The sequence below is a fragment of the Mustela putorius genome, unplaced genomic scaffold, assembly GCF_011764305.1.
Source record: "Mustela putorius furo isolate JIRA1106 unplaced genomic scaffold, ASM1176430v1.1 tig00003845_pilon_pilon_pilon, whole genome shotgun sequence".
Lineage (NCBI taxonomy): Eukaryota > Metazoa > Chordata > Mammalia > Carnivora > Mustelidae > Mustela > Mustela putorius.
The window spans coordinates 40611021-40625711 of record NW_025421998.1 but is presented as its reverse complement, the minus strand read 5'-3'; the positions used below and the strand labels follow the sequence as shown (position 1 = coordinate 40625711).

At 41.1% G+C, this 14691-nt stretch overlaps 1 protein-coding gene across 1 annotated transcript in view; it reads left to right on the top strand.

Annotated features, from left to right (window-relative positions):
• COL28A1 (collagen type XXVIII alpha 1 chain) overlaps positions 1-14691 on the top strand; it is a 158470-nt gene that overhangs the window by 117028 nt on the left and 26751 nt on the right. The window contains exons 28-30 of the mRNA XM_004767821.3: positions 10620-10688; positions 11500-11580; positions 11669-11704. Coding sequence (XP_004767878.1) covers positions 10620-10688; positions 11500-11580; positions 11669-11704 — 186 coding nt within the window. The remainder of the gene's footprint in view (positions 1-10619; positions 10689-11499; positions 11581-11668; positions 11705-14691) is intronic.

Genomic DNA, 14691 nt, shown 5'->3' with positions numbered 1-14691 from the left:
CTTCTGTGTATGCTCTCTCTCTTCCTGGAGAGATCCCTTTCACTCCCTACCTACTTAAAGAAGCTCATGCTTTTTTTTTTTTTTTTTTTTTTTAAATGTTGAAAATATACAGCATAATGACTTTACCTACATACATGATTACTGCAATTACCGTAGTTAAAACCCATATCTCATATAGATAAAAAAAATATAAAGTAAATTAAAAAGACATAAAAGATTATCCCTTTTGATGAGAATGCTAAGGATTTACTCTCTCTTTTTTTTTTTTTTAAGATTTTATTTATTTATTTGACAGAGAGAAATCACAAGTAGATGGAGAGGCAGGCAGAGAGAGAGGGAAGCAGGCTCTCTGCTGAGCAGAGAGCCCGATGCGGGACTCGATCCCAGGACTCTGAGATCATGACCTGAGCTGAAGGCAGCGGCTTAACCCACTGAGCCACCCAGGTGCCCAGGATTTACTCTCTTAACACCTTTCAAATATATCATAAAGCAGTATTAACTGTGATCATGTTGTACATTATATCCCTGATTCTTATCTCTCTTACAGCTGGATCTTTATACCTTTTGACCACATTTATTCACTCTCCCTACCTTTACTCCTTGCCTCTGGTAACCACAAATAGGCTTTCTTTTTCCATGAGTTTTTTTTTTCTTTTCTTCTATTTTTTTGAAGGTTCCATATAAATGAAAAAAAAATACAGTACTTTTTTTTCTCTTTCTGAATTATTTCACTTAGCACAGTGCCCTCCAAATCCATCACTGTTGTCACAAATGGCAGGATTTCCTTTTTTATGGCTGATTAATATTCCCATGTACCCATGTATATAACACAACTTCCTTATTCATTTATCAGTTGGTAGGTGTTCAAGTTTTCTGTCTTGCCTGTTAAAAATAATGCCTCCATGAACATGGAGTGCACATATCTCTTTGACATTTTGTTTTCTATGGATATGTTCCTAGAATTAGAATTTCTGCATCATGTAATTGTATTTTTTAATTTTTAAAGGAAACTCCATACTGCTTTTCATAGTGACTGTACCAATCTGCAGTCCTACCGACAATGGTTGAGGTGTCCCTTTGCTCTAGCTCCTTGCCAGGATTTGTTATCTCTTCTCTTTCTGATGATAGCTTTCTAACCAAGGTGAGGTGATATCTTATTGTGGTTTTTATTTGCATTTCCCCGATAAACACTGAGTAATGTGTAGAATTGCTGAATCATTTTATTGTATACCTGAAACTAATAGAACACTGTAGGTTAACTATACTGGAATTAAAATTAAGAACTGAGTAAAAAAATTACCATTGACTAAACAATAATAAATAAATCTGAAAATGTATTGATTTTCAGAGGTAAAGAAATTATCAACAAGATGCAAGGACATCCTACAGAACTAAAAAAAATTGCAAACCATACATTTGATAAGTGGTTAATATTATAAATATAAAAAGAACTTATACAATTCAATAGCAAAGAAAAAAACAAATAATGGAATTAAACAATAAACAAAAGTCCTGAATGGACATTTTCCCAAAGAACATATATGAACAGCTAGCGGGTAGAGGAAAAGGTGCTGGACATTACTAACCATCAGAGAAGGAGGCTCACTCTTATTTCCATTTCAAGGTTCACATTAGGTAGCACTTCTCCCAGAAGCCTTCCCTTACACACCAAAATGAGCTCATTCCTTCTGAGCCATAGAATAAATATATTTATAATTTACCACTTCTTATTGTATGAGATAATGGCATTGCAACCACACTTGAAAAGAAGCAGCAAAATACCTCAGGGTTAACTCTATTTACTTTGTTGATGATATCATACACTGGAAGTAAATCTTTTTTTTTAGATTTTATTTATTTTATTTGTCAGAGAGAGAGAGCACAAGCAGGCAGAGTGGCAGGCAGAGGTAGAGGGAGAAGCGGGCTCCCCACTGAGCAAGGAGCCCAATGGGGATTCGATCCCAGGACCCTGGGATCCTGACCTGAGCCAAAGGCAGTCTCTTAACTGACTGAGCCAGCCAGGCCCCAGGAATCCCTGGAAATAAATCTTAATAATGTCTGCCAATGTGGAAAACAAACAGTTCTCCAGATTATCCAGCTGTATTGATAGTAGATTCTCAAGTATGAATGAAAGGAACAGAGGGCTCAGGGCAATATGTCTCCCACTGGGAGAATCTCTTTACCACCCGTTTTTGCTTATTTTGTCAAAAACACTTTTTTGGGGCCATGTCCTTTGTCCTTCTTCACTCTGCATTCCTAGCCCATGACATTTAGTTCTCCATGTTAAAAAGTGGGGTAGGATGCACCTGGGTGGCTCAGTCAGTTAAATGACCAACTCTTGATTTTGGCTTGGGTCATGATCTTGGTTCCTGGATCAAGCCCTCCTTTGGGCACCATGCTCAGTGGGACATCTACTTGATGATTCTCTCCCACTCTCCCTCCTCCTGCTTACACGCTCTCTCTCTAAAATAAATAAATAAGTGTTAAAAAAATAAGTGGGATAGAAGCTTAGGCAGTGGGTAGGAGGAATTGAGCACTTAATTAGGGATTTGTAATAAGAATCCAGGCCTGACACACTCAAGGAGCATCAGTGACAGAATGACCAGACTAGAGTGGGTCATGAACGAGATTATATTTGCATAGTGGAGCAACCTGATATAAGTCATGTTTTAAAAGGACATTTCCAGCAGCATATAGACTGTGGGGGTACAATGACAAAGAGTTGAGATAGGAAGATATCGCCAAAGTGCACATGAGGGCTAGTGGTGGTTCAGTTGAACATGGTAATGGTAGAAATGGGAAGGGGTGGTTGGATTCTTGCATAGATGTAGGGTATAAGATAAAGGAGTCAAGGATGACTAAGATTTTTGACCTGAGCCACCGAAAGGATAGGCTTGCCATTTTCTGAGCTGGGAGAGACTATAAGAAAATGGGGATGACTAAGTATGGAGGAAATCAATTCACATAATCTGAAATTGAAATTTGAACATGTGGAGCTAAATCTTTAGTGGAGCTGTTAGGTAGTTATCTGGGAATAGAAATCTAGAGTTCAGAGGAGAGATCATCAACACAGGAGATATAAATTTGGTTTATCAGTCTATTGATAGTGAAGTCTTGAGCATGAATGGGAATATGTGGGGAGTGAATATAGAGAGATAGAGAAGAAAAGAGATCCAAGGAGTGGGCATGGGCCCTCGAGCCCTTGGTGGTTTGTATGATGAAGAGGACACAGCAAAGGAGACTGCGAAGTGGTAGGCAGAGAACCAAGAGGAAGTAGGTCCTGGAAGCCAAGTGAGGAAGTATCTCAAGGAGCACATGGTCATCTAGTTTCAACGCTGCTGATTATTTGAGAGGTGAAAAGTGGTCATTAGATTTGACAACACAGAAGTCATTAGTAACCTTGACAAGAGCCATGTGTACACACACACACACACACACACACACACACACCCCATACTCATAGAGTAAAACATGGGAAAAATCTTAACTATTGATGAGTTGGGGTGAAGGGAATATGGGATTTCTTTGTATTATTATTGTAATTTTTCTGTAGTTTGAATTAAAATTAAAAAGCATAAAAATGAGACAATGGTAAGAAAGTAAAGGAAGATAGAGCACATCAGCAAGACTTTGAAAATAATGTCCCTTGAGATGGAGTAGGAGAGTGATATGTGTGATTAAGGAAGTTTCTAAAGAATTATTTATTTATTTGAGAGAAAAAGGGCACTGGCTCAGTCTGTAAAGCATCTGCCTTCAGCTCAGTTGATGATCTCTGGGTCCTGGGATTGAGTCCTGGCATCAGGCTCCCTGCTCAGTGGGGTGTCTGCTTCTCTCTCTCCCTCTGCCTGCCACACCTCCTGTTTGTGCACTTTCTCTCTCTGACAAATAAATAAATAAATAAATATTTGAGGGGGGAGGAGAAGAGGAAGAGAGAGAGAAAAACTTAAGCAGACTCTGCTCACACGGGGCTAGATCTCATGACCCTGAGGTGACGACCTGAGCTGAAACCAGGAGTTGGACACTTAACAACTGTGCCACTCAGGTGTCTTAAGGAAGTTTTTTTTAAAGATGGGAGAGATTGTATGTATATATATATGTATGTATGTATGTATGTATATACACTGTATGCTGATGGAAAAGATGTAGTAAATAGGGCAATATTCATGATGTCAAAGAGAAAGCAGGTGCTAGAGACATGCCTGTGATTTTTTTAAACTAGAAGAGGCTTCTACTAATTCTTCCCCCATCTCAAACAAGAATCTATTCTACAACATTCTAAAGGGCATCTGGCCATTCACACCCTGCTTGGACACTCCAAGGATGGAAGCTTTGTACCTCTCTCATATGTTTCCCAATGGCCCTGTAGCAAATTCAAGAAACTTTGTTACTTTTTAAAAAAGAAAAGAATTCAGACTTTATCTCTTTTAAATTAATGTAATTTTCTTTATTTTACTTAAAAATGTACTTGGGGGACGCCTGGGTGGCTCAGTTGGTTGGACGACTGCCTTCGGCTCAGGTCATGATCCTGGAGTCCGGGGATAGAGTCCCGCATTGGACTCCCAGCTCCATGGGGAGTCTGCTTCTCTCTCTGACCTTCTCCTCGTTCATGCTCTCTCTCACTGTCTCTCTCTCAAGTAAATAAATAAAATCTTTTAAAAAAAAATATATATATATATACTTGGATATCTTTGTCCTTCCCATTTTTTGAAAAAAAATTCATTATTTTCAGCTATTGTTTTAATTTTGATTGTGGTAAGAATACTTAGCATGAGATCTGCCTACTTAACAAATTTCTGCCTGCACGGTACAGTATTGTTAACTGTTGGCATTACGTTGTGCAGTCCATCTTTAGAACCTACTCATCTTGCATAACTGAAACTTTTACGTCCATGAAACGACAGCCCGTTCTCACCTTCGTCCTCGCCCCTGGCAACTACTATTCTACTCTCCGCGACTGGGACCATTGGGTCAGCTCATGTTGTGCAATCATGCAGTGTTTGTCCTTGCAGGTTTCAAACCATTTTTAGGAACAGACTCAAAATCCGTCCCTGCATCTGTAAAAAGTAAACCATTTCTCCACCTCTCACTGGGCACAATGGGACTAGATCACCATGGGAATGAAAATCAAGTATAATGAAGCCACCTTGTTCCACTTAAGCCCATTAGGCCCATATCCTGGCCAGGTACCAAGTGAGCCTGGGCTGCACTCCAGAGGAAGGCTCTCGTGCTAACACATACCTTACACATTGATTCTACTCCCAGCCGAATGGGCTGCTTTACTGAAAGAGCATTAATTATGCGGCCCTAGCCATGTTAGAGAAGGCATGTCAGAATGGGACATTAAATTAGAGGAATTCAATTCCACAAAGGAAAGGATTTTAAGAAACTGGAGGCTCCTGATTTTCAGGCTAGAGATGGAGAAACTGCCTGGCTTCTACTCTGTGCCAAGACAGAATTGAGGACAGAATCAGCAGAGCCTTCGAGATCAAGAGAGTCCATACTCTCTCTTTGGAGAGAATTATTGTTGAAATTATTGTTGAAAGCAAGAGAGTCTATACTCTCTCTTTGGAGAGAATTATTGGGTGTGAAATCAAATATAATCTGAGGAGTTGGGGAAGGTTTGCAAAAGCCTGGATTTTATCATTTATATACTTGCCCCCAGGTTATTCTAGCAATTTCCTTAAAGTATGTCTAGCTCTCTCATTACCTGGCTCAGTCCTTCACACAAGGGCACACCATCAAAGACAGTTGCTAGTTATAACAGGAGAATGTGACGAAAGGGATTCAGGAGGAAGGGGCTAGGCGCCAATGCCAGACCACTGCGTTGTTCTAGGGGTCTCTGGGTAAGCACCTTCCATCTGCATGGACAATTATATGCACTCCATAGGCCACGAGCAAAATACCATTTTCCTTCCAAAGTGAATTAGCTGTGTCCGTGAAGCCTAAGAAAAGAATTCCTTTCAATACAGGTTGGTTCCTGGATTTGAAGTCAAATACTTAGGTAACTATTCAGGCAGGTCCCCGTGTCTTGCTGACTCTGCCATTTACCCATGAACTCAACATCTTAATATAACACCAGCTTCTTCCTTTGAGTTGCTTTTCATTTGAAGGCCTGCTTCAGTAATCCTGTACTCCCCACTTTCAAAATTTATCAACATTTGTATTCTCTTACATGACACCATAAAATTATCAGCATCAGAAAATTATCATTGCTATACTACTGTTTACTCTACAGACCCTATTCATTTTGCCATTCTATTTATTTGTTGTGTTTTCTAAAATACTTACTTTATTCTTTAGTCAAAGATTATTTATATACAGCAAAATTCACTCTTTTAAATGTACAGTGTTATGAGTTCCAGCAAATAAATAGGAGGCCTCTACTGGTCTGGGCTAAGGAAGTTTTCCTGACCCTTTCCCAGGAGTGAACATCTCGTTTCCCGAGTAGTGGGACATCTCTAATGGTTTGGGATCCATGCCTGCAAGTTTATTCTGTTTCCTTTCCCCAGCTCCCATGGGTCATCTTTGCCCTAAAGGTGACAGTGCTAGCTATACCTCTCTGGCAGCTTAAGACTTTTGTCATATAGGAGGCTTTGTGCCTTTCGCTGGGGTCCACCGCGTCCCTCCCCGGGGCCTGAACTGTTAGGGAAGCTTTGGGACTCACCTTGTCCCCAGCCTTTCTTATAAGCATTGGTGAGGTCCCCAAAGAGTCTGTGAGTGAGTATAAATTCCTCTGTGTCTGAAGCTTCCAGGGGTCCTGTCCTCTCCCAAGAGCACACACTCAGCCTTTAACAACTGATCAAGAATTTTAGCTGAATTCTTCCAGCTTGTATGACATTGGTGTTTCCAGCATATATGTGCCAATGTCCTGTCTCTCCTTAGAGGATCCTCTGTTTCCTTGGATTTTGAATCACAGGGTTGCCCCACAGCCACAGTTCTATGATGCACTCAAAAAAAAAAAAAAAAAAAAAAAAAAAGCTGGACTTCCCTTGATTTACCATATTTTGGTTGTAGATTTAAGAGCAAAAGCAGCCTAAAAAGTTTCTACACCCTAAAGGGAATAGAGAAGTTCACTTTATAGTTTGGGATCATCATGAATCATGAATTTGATTTCTTTCTTTACTGTACCAGAATTATCTGGAAAATGAAAATGATCACATCTGCAGCAGGAGGGATCTAAGGGGGAGATAGAGTGGTGGAGAAGCTGGGCTTGAAATGTGGATTTAATTATACCTTCAGATAGACACGTTCTTTCCTGTAGCAGCTTCTGATCCAGGTTGAAATAATTGCATCTCATCTTCCTGAGACTTGTAAGGAAGAGTATGATGGGCTAGCACTCGGCTCTGCCAAATTAAGGGGTTTGCTTGCTATTAGCCTAGTAGCGCACTCTGAAAGTTAGAGGAAGACTTCCAAGTATTTTGAAGGGAAGCTGACAATTAAAGAGGAAAAAAAAAAGGGCTTTTGTATAGGGAAACACAGCTGCCTAGAATAGCTACATGTGGTACAATTATAGAAAATGTCTATAATGTGAAGTGGTGCCAAATAAATTCCTGACCCTGGAGATGATCCTAACCTGCCGAGTGGCTACTTGGAGGTTTTCCCCTCAGGACATAGCATTGAAGCTGCAGTAGCTTTTAAGTTTGCTAGGAAATTGTGTAATTTCTTAAAGGAAGCTAGTTAGTCACAAACATTTATTGGACATCTATATTAGCCATTGCAGGGCATGTAAAAGAAATAATTATTCTGGGTAATTGTCAGAAAGGTATCAAGTTCTTTCTGGACCTACTTTGTCTGAGGGTATGGTTCTCAGGGACCATTCCCCATCACACCCCAGGTCCTGCAGGTGGGGACAAAGCCAGTTATACAGCCGCTCCTAGTGCTCCCTCCTGAACCTTTAATCCCCTTCCACTTGGCTTTGAAACATCCTGACAGCACCCCTACCCCCCAAACTCAGGTCCCAGGCATCTCAAGGATCTCCCTGACAACCTCGCACCACCTTTCAACCAGGTCCAATAAAGATGTCCTACTTCGCCTCTGTAAACAAAACAAAACAAAAACCTCAGAAAACGAATTTATGCCAAGATGTCATTTACGGACACATCTTTCTTAAGAGGATATCTTTCTTATAGTTTTTGGTTTTTATTTTCTTTTTAATTAGAATAGAGAACGGCTGATTCTCAGGCAGGTTTCTCACCACCATCCTCCATACAACTCTGGGAGCTGACCACCCAGTCTGTATGTAGACAGACCCCTCTAGCCTTTATTTTCTCGATGAGGCCGCATATCCACTCTCAGAGCACAGTGTTCAGCAACTGTAATGGGATTGATCTGTGTTTCATGTATTCTTGTCTGTTTCTCTTCACAGCCATGTTAGCTGGGCCATCTTTGGAAATAGAACAGGTTTTTGTCTCCTCCCCGTTCTCCTGCTTGAATATCTAGCTTGCACAAGCTGCACGTTGATGTACCATCTCTGGCATATTCCACAGGCACCAATCCCTATCCAGAGTTCTGGGGCTCTCTGTACCACCATGTTTCCTGGTGGGAAAAAACTATTCTCTCTTGACTGTGAACTGAATAGGGAAGACCACTGATCCCTGCCTATCTCCCATTATCATTGAGGCAAATAACAGAGGGGGTACTTTAACGGCAGTGAGCCTCCTCAGATGGGCCTGAGACATCCATGCACAATGCTGCAGAAACCCTCACCGTGGGACCACTATGCCATGGCACTGTGCCTGCCTCAAGAGTCACCAAGGTGAAAAAGACCGTCTACAAATGAGTTCTCAGCAATCTGATCTTTGTAAGAAACTTGGTCTGAGCCGAATTGAGGAGGCAAAACTGTAACCCCATACCTGCCTTCCATTTAGAAGTACAACATGGCAGAGATGATTAAGTACCTAAAAGTTCAGCCGAGTCAGCGTACTGAGAGGAGCTAGTGATGGGTCCAGCAAGAGCTGAACACTTCATTTCAACAAGAGTCTCCAATTATATTCATCCTATGTTGTACCCATCTGTGTAAGATTTGTTTTAAGGAAATGTTCCCCCCTAGGGAGGTATGCAAGTGTGCAAAGATATGTAACAGTCTTCACTGAAGCATTATTTGTAATTGGGAAATACTGGAAACAACCTAAATGTCCATCACTAGGATAATGAATAAATTGTCTAGTTATTTAATAGCGTACTGTACAGCAGAGAAAATTAACAAACTAAAACTATGTATAGGTACCCAGATCATTCAAATAGATAATGCTGAGATTTCAAATACAAGTTGGATGCAGAGATATATCACTTACTTGAGGTTTAAACTATTAAATATTGTCCATGATCTTAGATTATATATATGTAGTTAAAACATAAAAACATAGATATGGGGTATGATGCATGTCAATTTCAGAAAGAGATTTCCCCTTCTTAGGTGAAGGGGATTGGGTACATCAGGGGTTTCAGGGGTATCTGCACCCCTGAATTTCATTTTTAAATATAGGTGAATGTTTGCCTTTTATAGTATACATTTTATGTGTCTGAAATATTTTATTATAATACTTTGAAAAAGAAAGCGTTTTGTTGATTTTTTTAAAGTTTGAAAGCCAGTGAGCTAGGAAGGGGGAGGGTCAAGGAATGCTGATACTCAAAGTTACAGTGGTCTCCAAGCAAGCCTCTGTGACTCCCTCAAGACTCCCTTCTAAAGCCCATCCTCCCTTCTGGAATAGTGGTTCTCAAGCCCTAGCAGGCCTATGGCAAAAGGAATATTTTACGCCAACCCCCATCCTGGATTCTCATTTCAGTGTCTGAGGTTTTCATTAAGCATACCAGTGAATCTAGTAGGTGTGGTCAGGGTCCCTTTGAGAAAGATGTTCAAGGTAAACAAATGAAGTCTCAGCAGCTCATGGTCCCACAAACCTTTGTCATAGACTTATTGCTAACAATGACTTAGAGTTAAGTAGCATCAGAACGATGACTTTGCATACCCAACAGGGATTATTTCTGTTTCAAGCTATTTCGGTTTTGGGGGTTGGGGAGCAGGAGAAAAAGTTAAGGTAAGGGAGGGAGCAGTTAAAAACAATACAATGAAAAACATTTTTATTTTCTGAATTAGGGAATTACTAAATCAATAGATTCATGGTACTAATTATCAGGGCTGGAACTAACAGTATATGATAATTATATAAACAGCTCCTTGGCATTCATTGGGGAGAGATGCTGTTATATCCTCTTTTCCTCCATTATTAAGACAACACATGCTTTTAGTATATCAAAAAAATATAGAAAAATGTAGAGGAGATTATAAAAATCACCATTAATATCAGAACTGAAATAACAGCTAGTTGTCATTTGTGAACCAGTTGACATAATGTTCATAGTTTGAAAATTGGCCAAGGTGGGAGTAATTATACCATAGAAATAGGCAAATGCTTAAACCAGCTCCTTCACTTCTACCCCAGACTCAGAAGTTCAACTTTTACTAGCAAAGCATCTAGCCCATCTGACATATACATTTCCCCCAAAATTTAGATAATGCTACAGTACAGTTTTGGAACCACAAGTATATATCTGATCAAAGAATTTTCTGAGTTATCTTGGGAAATTAATGGGGCTGATCCCTTTTTTGTATTGTGTAGGGGGAGCAAGGACCTCAAGGCTTTCCAGGGCCAAAGGGCATGACAGGCCATGGCCTCCCTGGACAGAAGGTAAGTTATTTTAAGACCTTAGAAAAATGCTTGGGTTTAGGTTTTCAATAGCTTTTTGTGAGCTTTGGAAGAGCTCTCATACTGGTCATTCATCCTTATAGCTTTCGGAGGAAAAAATCCATTTAGAAGCAAATCCTTATGGATTTCCTTTCCTAACTAGAAACATGCTTACTTTATAAATCTTGTTTTCTTCATCCTTGAAAGCCAGCTGCTAAAGGAATGAATCCTTACAACATACCATGTAGAAGACACCAGAGAACTCTGCTATAAAATGTTATAATAGTGGCACTTCCTGAAAGCAGTGAGCTGTTCTTATCATATCTCAAGGTCTCCTCATCTGGAGATCTCTGATTCGTCATGAATTAGATTATGGTAACTACGGGGGGAAGGTAAATATAATGATAAATATAATATAGTGGCACTTCCTGAAAGCAGTGAGCTGTTCTTATCATATCTCAAGGTCTCCTCATCTGGAGATCTCTGGTTCGTCATGAATTAGATTATGGTAACTGCAGGGGGAAGGTAAATATAATGATAAATATAATATAGTGGCACTTCCTGAAAGCAGTGAGCTGTTCTTATCATATCTCAAGGTCTCCTCATCTGGAGATCTCTGGTTCGTCATGAATTAGATTATGGTAACTGCAGGGGGAAGGTAAATATAATGATTTTTTCCCTGTAGTATATTTTTATCAACCAGAACCACAGGTCTTCAAAAGAAACCACTGGCAAATGAACTAAATTTTAGAGGTTTTTCTTCTTTGGCCTCAATATTTACATTCTAAACTTCTCTTTTCACTATATTCTAAAGGGAGAACATGGAGAACAGGGCGCTATGGGAAAGAAAGGTGATAAAGGGGAAATTGGGGAGCCCGGATCTCCAGGAAGAGAGGCAAGGAGTGATTTTTTATCTTACTGTAATTTTTATACATTAACTAGCTCCAACCTATATTGACTGTTATTCTTCTTCCATTAAGTAGGGGTTACAAGGACCAAAGGGAGACGTAGGACTTACGGTGAGTATCCATCCTAGAGGGTAATTGAGGGTTGGTGCTTGCAAAATTACTACATTCATGTTTTAACTTCAGAAATATGAATTCTTTGACACAGTTCCAGGTGCTATATAATGAAAGCACAGCTATAAGCCCAGTGTTGACTTAGATGCATGAGGTAATTGATCTGAACCTGAGACAAGAGGAACGCCAGGCAGCCTTCACCCAGCCCAGGGGTGGGGTGTGACTACTCCCCTCTGACCCCTGGTAGACAGGGTAACAAGGAGGTGAACTGTTTTAAAAATGACTTCTAATTTACATGATCTTCCACAGTTTCAAATGGGGAGAGGGTTCTGTTTCCTGGAACTAGCTCCTTTAGGAAGTGACTCAGAGAACAGCCATCACAAAATGGAGATTAATGTACTAATTCACTTACTCAACAAAACTTGCAAGGCATCGGCAAACTTTTCCCTATGTTCCCTATACCGCTGCAAATAAAGAGCTGACTCTACAAAGCCTTACAGGGTGGGAAAGTTCTAGAATTTCTATAGCAAAGTCTATTTCTTCCTTTCTTGCTGGAGGGCACTACATCTCCTGGAGTGGAGAAGCAATAGGAACCTTCTCGTTTTCCCCCTTTTGATTTTTCAGTGGGTCATGGTCTGGGGATGCTGATCCTATGTGCTGTGCTAAGCAAATCCAGGCATCAGGGGTGGGAGTTCAGGTAGTTTAGGTAAGACATAAGAGCTGGGCATATAACAAACAGAACACACACTTTTTTTTTTTTTTTTAATGTCCTGTTTGCCTTTTCGTCTTTGTTCTTCCTCACCACAAGTCAGATACCTCCAGATGCCTGTGGCATATGAAATAGCTGCATCCACATTAATTCCTCCTCCAAAGTAGCAGGGAGAGTGTCTGTAAAATGCTCAGAGAAGCAATCCCGTAGGTTTATACCCTCCCTCTTACCCCAGCATGTGGAGAGGGCCTGGCTTCTTCCATCCATTAATTTGTTCACTCAGTTTGCCAACATTTTTTGGGTGCATATTCTGGGTCAGGCTCTGAGACAGACAGGGGAGCAGTAGAGATTAAGAGACTGTGTCTGTGGACTCAAGGAGCTCACAGCCCATTAGAAAGAAAGACAAACTAAGGATCTTCACCTGTCATTTGATAAATGCCATGATAGGAGTCAGATATGTGGACCCAGAACAGACAAAAGGATGTATGATGATGTTTGGGGCCAAGTTAGGCTTTTATTGCTTGAGCAGAAGATTTTTAATGCAGAGACAGAGATCTTAGAAATGAGGATGTCATTCTGCTGACCTAGGCTTTCTAGATTCTAGAAGAGGGACTAGCAGGGAAGGACAAGTGAAGGAAGAGCGAATTTGCCTTCAATGAGAATCTAGTCTGTGACGGGTTCTGTGTTAGGCTTCTTCACCTCATGGCACCCTTGCTTAGTACTGCTGGGTGCCCGAGGGCTCAAGGTTTAGAGCGCCCACACGGGACCCTTAGTGCTTCTTCTGCCTCACTCCTTCCCCTGGGTGAGGAGTCCTCAGGGCCAAAGAGACTGAGCATCCTGAGCACATGCCTGCTGTATTCTACACGCTAGATACACAGGATCCCCAGGTTGCCTGCCTAAATGACAGCACTGGCCTGCGTGCTTGGGTCCCCCCAGAAGGTGGGCAAGGGGCAGCTGTTTTCAGGGAATCTGGACAGAGCTCAGAGGTGAGGACTGTTCACCCCACGAATGATGGCCCAGTCCCCATGCAGTGTAGCAATGGTAGAGACAGGGTGCAATGAGAAGAGGACAGGCTGGAGGCCATAGCCCTCTCTTGCCCAAGACTCCATGCTAATATATGTGATAGCTCCATGAATCGGTACTATTATCTCTGCTTCCATGAAAGACATGCTAAATCAGAAAAGTTTTGAGCAATATGCCTGAAGTCACCTTGTTAGCAAGTAGCAGAGCCCTTGTAGCCAGAGTTGGCTTGTCTGGGACCAAATCCTAGCTACTCCCCCATGAATGCTGTTCTTAGAAGGCCTCTTTCCTCTCCCCACCCACGTTCTCTCCCTGGTCAAATATATCCCCAAACGGCTGTCAGTTGTAGATTCATTCCAGACTAGCAAACTACTCTTTTAGAAAATACCATCGACAGAGTTCAGTGTCACAATAATTCACGCCAAACTGCTTCCAGAAGGCTGCTCCTCCACCTGTCCCTTACATGTTGGCATTTCTCAGCGTCTGCCCTCAGTCTTCTTTCTCCTGGTCTTCCAACTCTAAGGCAGGGACAGCTATGAAAGGGAGGATGTATAGTTTGAAAAGGCTAATTTAATATCATAGCAAAGCTTATGGAGAATAAAAACATAACGTCTTTGTCATAAACACGGAAAGGAATATGTTTAACCAGTGGAGGTGCAGGGACACACAGGTTTCAAAAGACTGAGACGCTCTGCTCTATTTAGAAACCTCGAACTATTTAGAAACCTCGAACCCCTCCATTGGCAGCCATGATCACCTTTTTAAAATAGAAGTGTGATCAGATCTCTTCTCGGCCTAGGGACTATGCCTCTTCTCACCACCCAGGATAAAGTTCACACTTTTCACCACGACACAAAAACCTTCTAGAGTTTATCTGTCTTCCACATTTCCTGTCATTCTTTCTGCCACTTCCGTGTCCTAAGTTTATTCAAGTACTTGTAAGACACTGTGTTTGTGTAATTTGTGCCCTGCCTGGAATGCTCCTCCCATTCCCCTTCTGTCCTCCCCAAGCTGCTCATAATCTACCTTCCCGGACCGCGGCCCCACCCTCAGGTTCCCGCACCTGGAATTCCCAGCAGACCAGCGTGGTTCCTTGGTGCGGATCTAATAGTATAGCCCTGACAAAAGTATTTATTTGTCTACTGCTTACTAGACTATGAATCTTTTGATAGGTATAAATTTGATGCCTTCATCATTGGCAAAAATAGCCAAAGTAGTCATTGAACAATTTGAGAGGGAAAAATAAAACTATTTTAGT